The sequence below is a fragment of the Prionailurus viverrinus genome, unplaced genomic scaffold, assembly GCF_022837055.1.
Source record: "Prionailurus viverrinus isolate Anna unplaced genomic scaffold, UM_Priviv_1.0 scaffold_49, whole genome shotgun sequence".
In the NCBI taxonomy this organism is placed as follows: Eukaryota; Metazoa; Chordata; class Mammalia; order Carnivora; family Felidae; genus Prionailurus; species Prionailurus viverrinus.
The window spans coordinates 2,144,773-2,161,619 of record NW_025927612.1 but is presented as its reverse complement, the minus strand read 5'-3'; the positions used below and the strand labels follow the sequence as shown (position 1 = coordinate 2,161,619).

General features: G+C 39.3%; 1 protein-coding gene across 9 annotated transcripts in view; it reads left to right on the top strand.

Annotated features, from left to right (window-relative positions):
* F8 (coagulation factor VIII) overlaps window positions 1–16,847 on the top strand; it is a 133,142-nt gene that overhangs the window by 33,918 nt on the left and 82,377 nt on the right. For 8 of the 9 annotated variants that reach the window (XR_007149785.1, XM_047847687.1, XM_047847691.1 and 5 more), the window contains 2 exons: window positions 4,334–4,546; window positions 15,023–15,091. The exons of the other annotated variant lie outside the window; for it this stretch is intronic. Coding sequence is in view for 7 of the 8 variants with exons in the window: in XM_047847687.1 (XP_047703643.1) it covers window positions 4,334–4,546; window positions 15,023–15,091 (282 nt within the window). In the remaining variant the exon portion in view is untranslated. The remainder of the gene's footprint in view (window positions 1–4,333; window positions 4,547–15,022; window positions 15,092–16,847) is intronic. 9 annotated transcript variants of the gene reach the window in all.

Here is a 16,847-nt window from a genome sequence, read left to right as displayed (position 1 = left end):
GACACAAAGAACAATCTGGTGGTTTCCAGAGACTAGGGAAGTTGGGGGATGGGAAAAATAGGTGGAGGGGATTAAAAAGTATAAACTTCCCATTATAAAATAAATAAGTCACAGGGATGTAATGTACAGCATAATGAATGAAGTCAATAATATTGTAACAACTTTGTATGGTGACAAATGTAACCAGACTTACTGTGATTACCATTGAGCAATGTATGCAATTGCCAAATCACCATGTGGTACACCTGAAACTAATACAATATCGTATGTCAACTACATTTCAATAAAAAGCAGTTTGATGAATTTTCGTAGACTTTTACACGTGTGCAGCCATCAACACAATTCGTCTTTAGAACACTTCTGTCACTTCAAGAAATTCTCTCTTTGCAGACCCATTCCCATTTCTAGTTGCAGGCAAATGCTGATCTGTTTTATGTTTGCATAACTTTGCAAACCTGTCATTTTTCTCTCCCAAGCCAACTCTGGTAAATCATGTTACTGTTTAGCAAGTAATCATCCCCTCTCCAGAGTGGGAGGGCTATTTTTCCCTGCCATATTGATGTGCAGCTTAGCCATATGACTTGCCATGGCTGCTAGAATCTAAAGGCACAAGATATAAACCAAGACAGCTTGTTCACGTGAAGTGTCTGTGAAAGTAGCCACAAAACGAGTGAAAAGCAGGTCCAAGCAAATTTCAGATTTGGTGGAGCTGAAAATGAAAGTTCAGTGCTAGAGGTACATTTTTACTTTCTTTTCTGGACCAGTGGGGAGGCACCAACCCAAGCTATAGATGTGTCTGTGAAGTGAGGTTCTCAATAAGGATTAGGTGAGGTTGGCCATGAGCTGCAAAACTTTGAGTGAAACCTGAAAGACAGCATGGAGACATACAAGTCAAGAAGTGTCAACCCAAAGCTGCTGAGCAGAGATCAGGTAAAGGAATAATAACTGATGGTTCCAGGAAGCGGAGTGGAATAGCCCCTGAGGCACAGCATTTGGCTAACTTCTGGGGCCCTAGGCTAAGCCTGGAATCAGGCTGACCAGCTAACTGCAGAGGGTTGGGTAGAGAGTTCTCCAGGACACCCAGTGCAGCGGAGGCCAGGCAGAGGGAGGATGCAGATACAAGGACATAAACATCAGGGGATGGAACAGGATTGGGGCTGGAGGTGGAAGGTGGAGACCAAAGAGATTGCCACAGCCCCTTGGCCTGACTGTGAGATCTCTGTGTAGATTGCCAGCTACCTTGGTTACTGAGTGCACATTGTTGAGATAGCTTCCAACTTCAGAGCACCGGTGACTCACTTTTAGAATGCCCTAGTGTGGTGGTTTACAGAAACATGGTAGAAGGTGCCTTGACACTCCTCCCATCAAGAGCTGGAATCTATATATTTTTAAAATTTTTTTAATGTTTTATTTTACTTTTGAGAGAGAGAGAAAGAGTACATGGAGGAGGGGCAGAGAGAGAGGGAGACAGAAACCAAAGCAGGCTCCAGGCTCCGAGCTGTCAGCACAGAGCCCGACACGGGGCTCGAACTCTCAGACCATAAGATCATAACCTGAGCTGAAGTCAGACGCTCAACTGACTGAGCCCCCCAGGCGCCTCTGGTACCTATAGTTCTTTCCCTTTAATCTGTGGAGGCCTGTAACTGCTTCGACCAATAGTGTGTGGTACAGCCCATGCCATGTGACTTTTGGCACTGAGTGCTGAAATAATAGGCTGCTTCTGTCTTGTTTGTGGGAACATTCACTCTTGGCATCCTGAAATGCCATTTGGCCCCCTGACTCCTCAAGGTCCCCATGAGGAAGCCAAAGCCAAGTAGAAAGTCCCAGGTGTAAGTGCGCTGGTCGACAGTCCCAACTGAATCCAGTTTTCAGGTCAGTCCCATCCAGCTACTAGATACGTGAATGAAAAACCCTCTAGATGGTTCTAGCCCTCAGCTGTTTGTGGCATGCCAGCTGACGCCCTAGATACCTTGGAGCAGAAGAGCCTGTGCTCTGAGCTCCTGACCCACAGAGTCAGTGAGGGTAGTAAGGTGGTGGTTGTTTCACATTGCTATATTTGGGACGGTTATTTAACAGTCTTCTCAACAGGAAGCTCTGTGATGTACTTCTCAACTTTACTCTCTTCCTTGTTTATCTCAAGCCCAAAACTACTGGAGAAAGCTTTGACTGGCTCAAGGGCTAATTACAAAATGACGTCCTTTCGGAAGTGGATTTTTGTTGATTCAGTACACTCCTTAGGACATCTTCCATGTGAAACACACACTGATATCAGACAGATGGACTCCCTGAACTCTCAAATGTCACAACAGTGTTGTTCCGCATATAACAGAAAGTGAAAATTACACAGAACACCTTACCTTCTGTTTAGAATATTTGCAGGTGGCTGACGTACAAGCTCAGATAAGAGTCTGATGGAGGCAGGGATCTTCCAGAAATAATACACATTAGTAGATAATAGACTTTAAGGGCTGTGCACAATGCTTTTTTCCAGGTACCACCTACTTTTCTTGGTCTTCACAAATCACCTTTGTGTTCATTGAAGAATAGGTTTTGTTATTAGCAACTTGAGCAGCCCCCGAAATCTCAAGTTCAAGTGTTCAATGTTTGAGCACCACCTTGAATGTTTCTCACTGCCCATTCCAACAGCGCTTCATTCTCGTTGGAATCTGCCGTCCACTGCTATCGCTTCCCTCCTTGCCCAGCTCATATGCCCTGGCTCATCACAGACATGGTGCCCTTGCATGCAGTCCCAGTTTCCTGGCCTCCCTGATCTCCATTCTCTTCACTTGGCTAAACCACTACCCTGGTTACAGCTGTTCTCTGCCTATTCAACTAGCAGCCAAGTGAATGGCCATAGTGGAAGTAAAAGTATACATTCACCCGGAATCATGTCACTAAGTTCCTCATTCGTCAGCTCGGCACTTCCTGGCCATCCTACTGCGACAGTTCTCCCGGTGGTTCACTGTCCCTCTCCCCAGGACAGCTACAGTGCTTCACACATTTGTGGCCTCTCATCAAACGTTCCATACCTCTTTCCCAACCCTACTGTCAGGAAAGAGAATATTCATTTCTTTTTTTTAAAGGATATTCATTTCTTAATGAAATGCTTCAAACAAAGGCACAGAAAATAATATAGCAAACAAACAATTGTCACCTCACTTTGCCAAATCTTAACATTTTGCCATCTCTGCTTTAAGAAATTAAACATTATAGATACAGTTGAAGCCCCTTGTGTATCTCCTCTGATTCCCTCCCTCCCTATCCAAATGTACCTACTGTCTAGAATTTAATATCAACCCATGATCACACAGGCACCTGAAATGCACATTCCATCCCCAGATGCTGACTCAGGTTTTTAAAAATGTCTACCTGTCTCTGCCACATGCAGGTGTTGGTCTGATGTTGCTTCCACATGAAGCCAGTAGTACCTAGTGCACACTGAAGAGGGTGTCCCTATACCCCAGAGAGACTGACTTTAGAGTGGGGACTACCCATCTGTCCTTTGGAGGTGGTCTTGGTTGCTGAAAGCTTCTAGTGAAAGTACAGGCGGAGTAGGGGCAGTTCAGGGGTGTGTTGCACTGCTGTGTTGGAGAGGTCCCTCTCTCAGATGTGTACATATTAGGGGATAAGATAGGGTATAAATGAAGAGCCCCCTGAATGCCTTGAACCGCTCTGGAACTCCAGAGACTATTATAAATCCGGGAAGTTATGGTGAGTTGCTAGAAAAGATGTTTCAATAGAAGTACAAGAGGTCAGTGCCTTTAAATATTCTCTACCCCTGTCCACTGAAATGACCTGGAAGCAATGACGCTTCATTAACAATGAACACATATAGTGCTCAATTGAGAATCAAGGCATCACACTAATCCAGGAGTCCATTTTAACACCACTAAGGATGGGGCGGCCAGAAAATATCTGCCCCTGATGTGATCTGTTCCTCCAAAGAAGAGCCAAGTTAAAAACATTTTTAAAACTCCGTGTATCTCACCTTTACACTATCCTCACCAGTGCTCATTAAAGAATCTGGGACAAAGTACATAAGCAACCTATGTCTGTCAAGTTGAATGAACGCAAACTAGGTAAAAAGATGCAATGATGAAAGTAGTATTATTTGTTAATATCTGGAGGTTGCAGTGAGACCCCCCGAACCCCTCACGTTTGCATTAGTGGTCTACAACTTCTCTGGGCTATGTAAGGCTGCTTAGTAGTCTTCCAAATTCAGTTGCAGAAAGTCTATTTCTTGTGTAGAATCTGTTGATAATAACAAGCTTGATACATTTCCTTGAGTAAATAATGGGTATGGAAAGGACAATTGTATCCCTTCTTGCTCTAGGTGCTGAATATGAGGACCAGACCAGCCAGAAGGAGAAGGAAGATGATAAAGTCTTTCCTGGTGAGAGTCATACCTACGTCTGGCAGGTCCTGAAAGAGAATGGACCGATGGCCTCGGATCCTCCATGTCTCACCTACTCATATTTTTCTCATGTGGACCTGGTGAAAGACCTAAATTCAGGCCTCATTGGAGCCCTGCTGGTTTGCAAAGAAGGTAAGTGGCAGAGAGGGTAGGACTCAGATGAAATAACAGAGAAGTACAAACATCTAGGTCGATTCATAAAAGATAGCATTTGTGTTCTTTCATCTAAGGAGGTTTCTTTTCCCTAGCATTATGCCCATGGAAAGAAAATATTATATTCTATGGGCTCTCTGTAGTCTTTTCTTAAATTTTGTGTTACATTCCCTGAGAGCTTCCTGGAGATGAACACATCCAAGTGTATCATCTGTATCACAAAAGCATGTAAAAATTGGAGAAAAGCAAACATTTATAACTTGTTATTCTACAAATCATCTTATACTAATCAAAGCTGTTTTTAGTTTGTAGTTTAATGGCATGCACTAAATTAGGGAAGTAAACATTGCAGAATTTACTGTAATTCTGAGTTTTTAATAGTGAATTCAGCTTCAATGGACTTTTTTTTTATTCCTTTAACTATTACAATTTAGTGGCTTAAAATGACAATAATCATTTCTAATTTCTCATGTTTTTTGTGGGTCTCTCACAGAATTTGGGACTATGTTTACCTGATGGTCTATCCCAGGGTTTCTAATAAGGTTGTAGTCAGATAGTGGCTGGAGCCAAGGTCATCCTGAGTAAAACTTTATTCACATGTGTGGCACCTACACTTAGAAAACTCAAATAGCTAGAGCTTTCCACAATATCTTTTCAGTGTGGGAGCTACAGGGTAGCCAGAAGTTTTTCCTTTTTTTTCCTTTTAAATGGACTCCATGTTTTAGGGTAGTTTCAGTTTTACAGCAAAATTGAGCAGAAACTGCAGAGAATTCCCAAATACCACCTGCCTGCAACCCACACACAGCCTCCCCTACTGTCAACATCCTACCCCAGAGTGGTATGCTTGTTACAATCGATGTACCTACATTGACATACCATTATCAACCTAAGTCCATACTTTACATGACAGTTCATTCTTTTTTTTTTTTTTTTTTTTTAATTTTTTTTTTTTTTTTTCAACGTTTATTTATTTTTGGGACAGAGAGAGACAGAGCATGAACGGGGGAGGGGCAGAGAGAGAGGGAGACACAGAATCGGAAACAGGCTCCAGGCTCTGAGCCATCCGCCCAGAGCCCGACGCGGGGCTCGAACTCCCGGACCGCGAGATCGTGACCTGGCTGAAGTCGGACGCTCAACCGACTGCGCCACCCAGGCGCCCCGACAGTTCATTCTTGTTGGTCTACATTCTACAGTTTGGACAAATGTGTAATGGCATGTATCCATCATTATAGTATCATACATGTCCCATCTACCCATCCTTTCCTCTACTACCCCTCAACAACCACAACATTTCATTTTTTCATTAAAAATTTTTTAATGTTTATTCATTTTTTGAGTGACATGGAGACAGAGCACGAGTGTGGGAGGGGCAGAGAGAGAGGAAGACACAGAATCCGAAGCAGGATCCTGGCTCTGAGCTGTCAGCACAGAGCCAGACACGAGGCTCAAACTCACGGACTGTGAGCTCATGACCTGAGCTGAAATCGGACGCTCAACCGACTGAGCCACCCAGGTGTTCCACCAACCTCTGTTATTTTAAATAGTCTCCATAGTTTTGCCTTTTCCAGAATGTCAAATAGTTGAAATCATACATTATATACTCTTTTCATATTGGCTTCTTCTACTTAGTAATAGGCATTTCAGTTTCATTCATGTCTTTTCATGGCTTGATAGCTTTTTTCTTTTCAGCACTGAATAACATTCTATTGTCTGGATGTATCACAGTTAGTTTATTCACTCACCAATAAAGGACACCTTGGTTGCTTCCAATTTTTAAGTTATGAATACAGCCGTGTGCAGGTTTCTGTGCATACGTAGTCTTCAACCCCTTTGGGCAAATGCCAAGGAGTACAACTACTGGATCATACAGTAAGAGTAGGCTTTCTTTTGCACGAAACCACCAATCTGTTTTCCAAGGTGGCTCTGTACCCGTTGCTCCTCATCATCACCAGCTTGTGGTGTTGCCAGTGTTTTGGAATGTGGCCATTCTTATAGGCATGTGGTGGTATCACATTGCTTTAATTTGCACTTCCCTGATAACATATGACATGAAGCACATTTTCATAGGCTTATTTGAATATCTTTGCTGAGGTGTCTGTTCAGGTCCTTTTCTCATTTTTTAAATCAGATTGTTTTTTTTATTGTTGAGTTTTAAGAGTTCTTTGTACATTTTGGATAATGGTCCTTTATCAAATATGTCTTTTGCAAATACTTTTCTCAGTCTTTGGCTTGTCTTCTCTCTCTTAAGTAGCCAGATATTTTTTATGGTGGCTCATGCTGTCTTTTTATATGGTCCCTTTTTTAACCTGCCCTCTGAAATCACACAGTATCCCGTCCACCTCATTCTGTTTGTTGGAATGAGTCACTACGGCCAGCCCATAAAAGGGGAGGAGAATTAGGCTCCACATTTGCATGAGAGGATAGGCAAAGAATTTGTGAACATGAACCACCATTTCTGGATGATTATGATGACTATGAAAAAAAAAAAACAAGAGGGGAGGGAGTAGAAGCATGATCTCTCATACACTAAGTTCAGTTTCATAATCCGAATTTATGACAAAGTGCTAAAACTACAATGTGTTATCTGTGAGATATAAAGTTTAACAAAACAATAAAATCATCAATACATGTTTATATATAAAATATAAATAACTTTAAAATCAAAAGAATTCTTTGACAGAAAACTGACTTAAAAAGTCAACAGAGGGGTGGCTGGCTGACTCAGTCAGTGATGCATGGGGCTCTTGATCTCAGAGCTAGAAATTTGAGCCCCACATTGGGTGTTGAAATTACTTAAAAATAAAATCATTTTTTTAAAAAAGTCAACAGAGGTTCTGGTTCTGGGTAATATGGAGGAAACATATGCCACCCTTTATCTCCCATTGAACCCGACTATAGAACCTTGACAAAACACCTAGCCCAGCCATTTGAGAATTCTAAAAATCAAATAAAGCAAGCAGATCAGGAAAAGGCATCAGAATTTAAAGTACCGCCAAACTGGTGGAGAATTTCACTTTTTTTTTTAATTTTTTTTTTAACGTTTATTTATTTTTGAGACAGAGAGAGACAAAGCATGAACGGGGGAGGGTCAGAGAGAGGGAGACACAGAATCTGAAGCAGGCTCCAGGCTCTGAGCCATCAGCCCAGAGCCCGACGCGGGGCTCGAACTCGCGGACCGGGAGATCGTGACCTGGCTGAAGTCGGACGCTTAACCGACTGCGCCACCCAGGCGCCCCGAGAATTTCACTTTTTTATTCCCCTTCTATATTCCCCAAACTGGCAAAGGATGTGAAAATATATTTCTGGGGGGAAAAAGGTATACAGATGGTTAACAAGTATGTGAAAAGGTGCTAAACATCACTAACCATCAGGGAAAGACAAACCAAAACCATAATGATATATCATCTCATACCCGTTAGAGTGGCTATAATCAAGATAGCAGTGTTGGCAAGGATGTGGAAAAAAGGGAACCCTGTACGCTATTGGTAGGAAGGTAAATCAGTGCAGTGGTTATGGAAAACAACTAAAACAATTGCCGTATAATCTAGCAATTCCACTTCTGGTATATATCAAAAAGTATTGAAATCAAGATCTCGGGACGCCTGGGTGGCTCAGTCGGTTAAACGTTTGACTTCGGCTCAGGTCATGATCTCACAGTTCGTGAGTTCGAGCCCCGCGTCGGGCTCTGTGCTGACAGCTCAGAGCCTGGAGCCTGCTTCACATTCTGTGTCTCCCTCTCTCTTTGCCCCTTCCCTGCTCATGCTGTGTCTCTCTCTGTCTCAAAAATAAATAAACATTAAAAAAAAATGAAAAAAAAAAGATCTCAAAGAGATATCTGCACTCCTGTATTTACTGCAACATTATTCACAATAGCAAAGATGTGGAAACAACCCAAGTGTCCATTGACAAATAAATGGATAAAGAAAATGTGATATATACATACATCATGTATGTATCACTCACATGGATGTATATAATAATGGAGTGTTAGTCAGCATTTGAAAAAAAAGGAAATCCTGTTATTTTCAAAAACGTGTATGAACCTGGAGGGTATTTTGTTCAGTGAAATAAGTCAGTCACAGAAAGGCAAATATAAGAGTCCGCTTATATGAGGCATAAAATAGTCATAAAGTAGTCTAAAATTCTGTAGAAGTGGAGAGTATAATAGTGGTTGCAAGGAGCTGGAGGAAAGGAAATTGGGAGTTGTTATTCAAAAGGTATAAAGCTTCAATTATGCTACATGAATAATTCTAAAGATCCGTTATATAACATAAGTGCCTATAGTTGACTATATGGTATTGTACACTTCAAAATTCGTTATAAGGGTAATCTCATATTAAGTGTTTTTATCATACACACACACACACCCTAAAAGACACAGAAACTTTGAGAGGTGTTACATATGTCTATTACCTTGATTTGGTAATGGTATCATGGGCGTTTTCATACGCCTAACTCATCCAATTATACATATTAAATATATGCAGTTCTTTGTATAGCAGTTATATCTCAATAGAACTGCTAAAAATAAATTGTATTCTATATAGAGAAAAGGGAGCACTAATTTTATTTGAGGAAATAATAACTGAAAACTTCTCTATTCTGGGGAAGGAAACAGAGATTTCGATCCAGGAGGCACAGAGAACTCCCACCAAAATCAGCAAAAGCAGGCCAACACAAAGAAACGTTATAATTAAATTTGCAAAATATAGTGATAAAGAAAAAATGTTAAAAGCAGCAAGACAAAAGAAGTCCTTACCTTAACAAGGGAAAACCCATAACGCTAGCTGCAGATTTCCCAAAAGAAACTTGGCAAGCCAGAAGAGAGTGACATGATACACTCAAAATGCAGAATGGGAAAAATCTGCAGCCAAGAATACTGTATCCAGCAAGGCAATCATTCAGAATAGAAGAAGAGATAGAATTTCCCAGACAAAAAATAAGGGACTTTGTGACCACTAACCCAGCCCTACAAGAAATATTAAAGGGGACTCTTTAAGTAGGCAAAGAAACACCAAAAGCAAAAAAAGACTAGAAACGAGCAGAGAAAATCTCCAGAAACAATGACCTAACAAGTAATACAATTGCACTAAGTTAATATCTATCAATAATCACTCTGAATGTAAACGGACTAAAGGCTGTAATCAAAAGACATGGGGTGTTGTCAGAATGGATTAAAAAAAAAAAAAACAAGACCCATCTATGTGGGTCCTAGAGGAGAATACAGGCAGCAACCTCTTTGACATCGGCTGTAACAACTTCTTACTAGATATGTCCCCTGAGGCAAGGGAAATAAAAGCCAAAATAAACTTTGGGACCTCATCAAAATAAAAAACTTCTGCACAGTGAAGGAAACAATCAACAAAACTAAAAGGTAACCTATGGAATGGAAGAAGATATTTGCAAATGACATATCTGATAAAGGGCTAGTATCCAAAATCTATAAACAACTTACGAAACACAACACCCAAAAAGCAAATCATCCAATTAAAAAATGGGTAGAAGACATGAATAGAAATTTTTCCAAAGAAGATATACATATAGCCAACAGACACATGAAAAGATGCTCAACATTACTCATCATCAGGGAAATACAAATCAAAACTACAATGAGATACCACCTCACACCTGTCATAATGGCTAAAATCAACAACACAAAAAACAAAAAACAAGTGTTGGCAAGGACATGGAGAAACTGGAACCCTCTTGCACTGTTGGTGGGAATGCAAACTGGCACATACAGCCGGGAAAACAGTGTGGAGGTTCCTCAAAAAATAAAAATAGAACTGCCCTGTGATCCAGCATTTACACTACTAGGTATTTACCCAAAGAACACAAAAATACTACTTTGAAGGGATACATGCACCTCAATGTTTATAGCAGCATTATCAACAATAACCAAATTATGGAAAGACCCCAAATGTCCATCGACTAATGAATGGATAAAGAAGTATACACAATGGAGTATTACTCAGCCATAAAAAAATGAAACCTTGCCATTTGCAATGACACGGATAGAGCTATGCTAAGCGAAATAAGTCAGTCAGAGAAAGACAAATACCATATGGTTTCACTCATATGTGGAATTTAGGAAACAAAACAGAGGATCAAAGGGGAAAACAGAGAGAGAAAGAAACCAAGAAACAGACTCTTAACTATAGAGAACAGACTGATAGTTACCAGAGGGGAGGTAGCTGTGGGGAATGGGTGAAATAGGTGATGGGAATTAAGGAGGTCACATGTGATAAGCACTGGGTGATGTATGGAAGTGTTCAATCACTATATTGTACACCTGAAACGAGTATTACTCTGTATGTTACCCAACTGGAATTTAAATAAAAACTTTAAAAATTTTGTATTCTATATACTATCAGTGAATAAATGGAAACCAAAATTTAAGAAAGAATGTTTAAACTGAAAACAAACTGAGGGCTGATGGGGAGTGGGAGGGAGGGGAGGGTGGGTGATGGGTATTGAGGAGGGCATCTGTTGAGATGAGCACTGGGTGTTGTATGGAAACCAACTTGACAATAAATTTCATATTTTAAAAAAAGAAAAAAAAGAATGTTTACAGTAGCTCCAAAAATTGAAAGCTTAGATACAAATCTAACAAAACATGTGAATTGTCTATATGATGAAAACTACAAAGTGAAAGAAGTCAGAGAGACATACTGTGTTTGAGAACAGTGGAGCTCTTAGTCCTCCCACGTCTGTAGATTTTCAGCAAGATTTTTTTGTGGCCACAGACATGCTGATTCTGAAATTTATACAAAAAGGCAAAAGGACTAGATTAGCTAAAATGATTTTGCAAAAAAGAATGAATTTGGAGTAATAATACTACTTGATTTTCCAACTTACTACAAACTGCAGTAATCATAACATATATTAGTAAATGGAATAGACCTGTAGATTAATGATAGAGAATAAAAGTGCAGAAATAGATCCACACAAGTAAGCCAATTGATTTGGTGCAAAAACAATTCAAAGGAGGAAGGATAGTCTTTTCATCAAAAGGTGTTGGACAATTAGATAGCTGTATCCAATGATCCTAGACCTAACATTATACAAAGATTAACTCAAAATGAATTATAGTTCTAAATGTAATATGTAAAACCATAACACTGTTAGGAAACATAGCAGAATATCTTTCTGACCTAGCGTTTTCGGTGAGAAAACACCGAAAACAGTCCATACAAGAAAAAATTGATGAATGTGACTTCCTCAACACTAGTAACTTTTGCTTTTGTAATAAAAAAAATACTGTTAAGAGAATGAAGAGACAAGGTACAGACTGGAAGAAAATATTTACCAATCATATATCTGCAAAGGACTGATGTAACATATATATTACTAATGGAATATACATGTATGCATATATATATTCACAATAGCCAAGATATTTTTATACATTTTATATATGTATTATATATGTATATATACATAGTGTATAAAACATTTTATTTTATTTTCTAAAACATGTTCTCAAATGTCAACAATAAGGAAGAAAAGCAATTCTTCAAATGGGCAAAAGATTTGAATAGATATAATTCAGCAAAGAAGTGGTAAATGAACACCTGAAAAGATGCTCGATATCATTGGTCATTAGGGAAATGTATATTAAAACCATAACAAAATACTGCTACATACCTATTAGAATACCTAATGTAGTAATTTTAAAATTAAGTATGCTGTCAAGAATGCAGAGCAACAGGAAGTCTCATACGTTGTTGGTGGGGATTCACAATAGCATAGCCACTCTGGAAAACAGTTTGGCAGTGTGATACTGTGATTTAAATAAAATCTATATTTGGTTTTCATCTCCTTCTGGTAGAGCTTCTAAAACCCTTGAGATTTTCTGTGATGAGAGCAATAAAAATGTCTTTTTGCTACGTTAGTGTGGTGATTTTTAGACCACACACCTAAGGATGGGAGCAGATTGCCAACAGAGTCAACCAAGTGACTAGAAGGCTGGAATTTTCAGTCTCACCCCCCTGACCCCACCCCCACCCCCAAGAGAGGGGAGAGGGGCTGAGTATCGAACTCAGTCACCAATGTCTGATGATTCAGTCAATTGTGCCTGTGTAATGAAGCCTACATAAAAAACCACAAAGGACGGAGTTCAGAGACCCAGGTTGGTGAACACCAGGAGATTTGAGGAGAGTGGCATACCTGGAGAAGGCATGGGAGCTCTGCATTCTTTCCCCATGCCTTTCCCTACACCTCTCCTCCACCTGGTTGTTTCTTAGTTGTATCCTTTTTGAATAAGCTGGTAATCTAGTAAGTAAATTATTTCTCTGACTTCTGTGAGCTCCTCTAGCAAATTAATGGAACCCAAGAAAGGTGTTGTTGGAACCTCTGAGCTATAGAGGTGGGTCAGAAGCACAGGTGATGATTTGGACTTTCGATTGGCATCTGACATGTGGGTGCAGGGGAGTCCCATAGAACTGAGCCCTTAACTTGTGGGAATCTACACCATCTCCAGAGAGATAGCACCAGAATTAAGTTAAATTGTTGGACACCCAGCTGGTGTTACAGAATTGCTTGGTGGTAGGGAAAAAAACCCATACACCCTGGATTTGATGTCACAGTTATAACCAGTTTCTTATAAAATTAAATATACACCTAATTTCCATTCCTGAGTATTTACCCTAGAGAAATAAAAACTTAACAATCACATAAACATGTGTATTTTAATGCTCACAGCACCTTTATTTGTAATGGCCAAGAACTGGAAACAACCTAAACGTCCTTTAACAAATGACTGGTTAAACACACTGTGGTACATCCACATCATGAAATGCTCTTCAGCAATAAAACACAATGAAGTACTGGGGCGCCTGGGTGGCGCAGTCGGTTAAGCGTCCGACTTCAGCCAGGTCACGATCTCGCGGTCCGGGAGTTCGAGCCCCGCGTCGGGCTCTGGGCTGATGGCTCAGAGCCTGGAGCCTGTTTCCGATTCTGTGTCTCCCTCTCTCTCTGCCCCTCCCCCGTTCATGCTCTGTCTCTCTCTGTCCCAAAAATAAATAAACGTTGAAAAAAAAAATTAAAAAAAAAAACACAATGAAGTACTGATATATTCAACAAAATGGATAAATCTCAAAGGCATTATCTAGAGTAATAAAGATAATCTCAAAAGGTTATATATTGTATGATTCCATTTGTAGGACAACCTCAAAAATACAAATATACTGCAATGGAGAACAGATCAGTGGTTGCCAAGGATATGACCATATATATGACTGTCTCTGTATACATGACTATATATATGTCTATAATGGGATAGAAGGAGGGAGTTTTGAGGCATGTTGGAACTGTTCTGTGTCCTGATGGTTGGTGGTTTCATGAATCCATACCTGTGTTAAGATTCATGACTTAAACATGAAAAGTAAAAGTCAATTTCACTATTTGATTGTTTTAAAAATAAATAAAAAGAATTAAGATGTTTTCAGACAGCTTTACCTATATCTTAATTTTGTATGGGTGAGTTACTTTCTTTGTCCAATCTAAGATTTACTGTCAAGTGTCAAAGGTACAAGGAAAAATGAAAATGTCATAAACAAATATCTTCCTGCTTAAAGAAGCCTGGTAAGAAAACTTCCCAATCAAATGAAGAAATATAATGCTAACAAAGACAACTGACAAATTCAATAATTAAAGCATGAAGCAAGTTCATTTGTTACATTAACAACTTTAAATATTGATATACATGGTGTTGATTTAAATTGTGATTATAGGTGTTTTTTTTTAATTTTTTTTTCAACGTTTATTTATTTTTGGGACAGAGAGAGACAGAGCATGAACGGGGGAGGGGCAGAGAGAGAGGGAGACACAGAATCGGAAACAGGCTCCAGGCTCCGAGCCATCAGCCCAGAGCCTGACGCGGGGCTCGAACTCACGGACCGCGAGATCGTGACCTGGCTGAAGTCGGACGCTTAACCGACTGCGCCACCCAGGCGCCCCTATAGGTGTTTATTATTGATAATTATTATTTTGGTCATAATGCTTTGTGTATTTACAATTGCATAAGTTAAAAAAGTAAGTTAAAAAAGTTAAAAGTATAATAGAAACTATATTAATTGCCTGTGTGCACAGTTTCTATGAACAGTATTTACAGTTTTTATAATTTTTCTTTTTCTCTTTTCTGTTAGTTCTGAACACATACATATTTATGAAATATGATTATATGGACTTGTATTTTGTATGTCTCTTTAATTTCATTTTCTCAGTAATTTGTTTTTCCTATGTTTTACAAAAGTACTGGTCTGGAACAAATTTGAAATGAAAAAAAAAGTGCTTTACCCCAAACAGTTTTACAAAAACTGGTACAGAAGGCCTGACACCAAGAAGCAATACTATGTAAAGTTAACAGGAGACCAAGAGACAAAGCAGCTATTCGTGCTGATTTCCTGTGATAAGATTTGTAATAGAAGACAAATATTCTCACTTCTTTTTCAGGAAGTCTGGCTGAAGAAAGGACACAGACCTTGCATGAATTTGTACTCCTGTTTGCTGTATTTGATGAAGGTGAGTGAGCCGCAGTCTGAATCCTGAGCTCCTGAAACAAATCACATATATTAATTTAATCTGGTACTCGAGAATGAGGGCTGCTATTGTCCAGATTATAGAAAGATCATAAACTATTGTTCAGGAATGAAAGAGATGGGGAGAAAACTGAATTTCAAGAAAAAATACAACCTGAGTTTCATTAAATCCATCAACAGAGACTTCTAGTTCTAACTTTAAATACCTCTTCCTTTTTTAGAAAATTTTATGTATTTTTTATTTAAAATTTAAAAACATTTTTAATTGAAGTATAGTTGACATATATTAAATTAGTTTCAGGTATACAGCATAGTGATTCACCTATATACATTATGAAATGCTCACCATGATGAGTGCATTGCAGGAGTATTGACTATATTCCCTGTGCTGTACTTTTCATCCCTGTGACCTATTTATTTTATAACTGGAATTTTGTATCTGTTAACCTCCTTCACCCATTTACCCATCCCTGTACCCTCTTCTGTCAACCACGAGTTTGTTCTCTGTGTCTGTGGGTCTGTTTCTGCTTTGTTTGTTTTGTTTTTTAGATTCTACATAAAAGTGAACCCATATAGTATAGTATTTCTCTTTCTCTGTCTAACTTATTTCGCTTAACATAACATATTTCGCTTAACATAACTGAAATACTCTCTAGGTCCATCCATGTTGCTGCAAAAAGGCAAGATCTCCGTCTTTTTTATGGCCAAGTTTTATATATCATGTGTGTGTGTGTATACACATGTGCATATATATGTGTGTGGGTATACACACATATATATATACACACACATGTACACCCATACACATACGTGTATATATATATGCATACATACATACATACCACATCTTCTTTATCCAGTCATGTATGAGTCTATACTTGGGAACATAGGGGTGCATGTATCCCATCAAGTTAGTGTTTTTGAATTCTTTGGGTAATACCCAGAAGTGGAATTACTGGATCATAGGGCAGTTCGATGTTTCACTTGTTGAGGAACCTCTACGCTGTTTTCCAGAGTGGCTGCAGCAGTTTGCATTCCCGCCAGCAGTGTAACAGGGTTTCTTTGTCTCTACATCATCACCAGCACTTGTTATTTCTTGTCTTTTTGATGTGATTACACTTTTAGTTTGTATTTCCCTGATGATTAGTATTTTTTTTTAATTTTTAATGTTTATTTTTGAGAGAGAGAGAGAGAGAGAGAGAGAGAGAGAGAGAGAGTGCGAGCAGGGGAAGGTCAGAGAAAGAGGGGGGACACAGAATCCGAAGCAGGCTTGAGGCTCTGAGCTGTCAGCACAAAGCCTGACACGGGGCTCAAACTCAAACTGTGAGATCATGACCTGAGCCAAAGCCAGACACCCAACCGACTGAGCCACCCAGGCGCCCCTTTGATGATTAGTAATTTTAAGCATCTTTTCATGTGTCTTTTAAAGGAAATGTTCGTAAAAGTGCATATTTAAGGGGTACAACATGATGATTTGATATACAGAAGATAATAAAGTGATTACTATAGTCAAGGTGATCACACATCCATCTCCTCACATAGTTACTATTTTGTGTGTGTGATGAGTGCACCTGTAATCTACTCTCTTAGCATATTTTCAGTGTCCGATACAGTATTATTAAGTATAGTTATCATGCCTGTACATTAGATCTCTGGAACTTATTCATCCTAAAACTGAAATTTTGTAGCCTTTAGCCAACATTTCCCCATTTCCCCCACATCTCTGCTCTTGGCAAGCA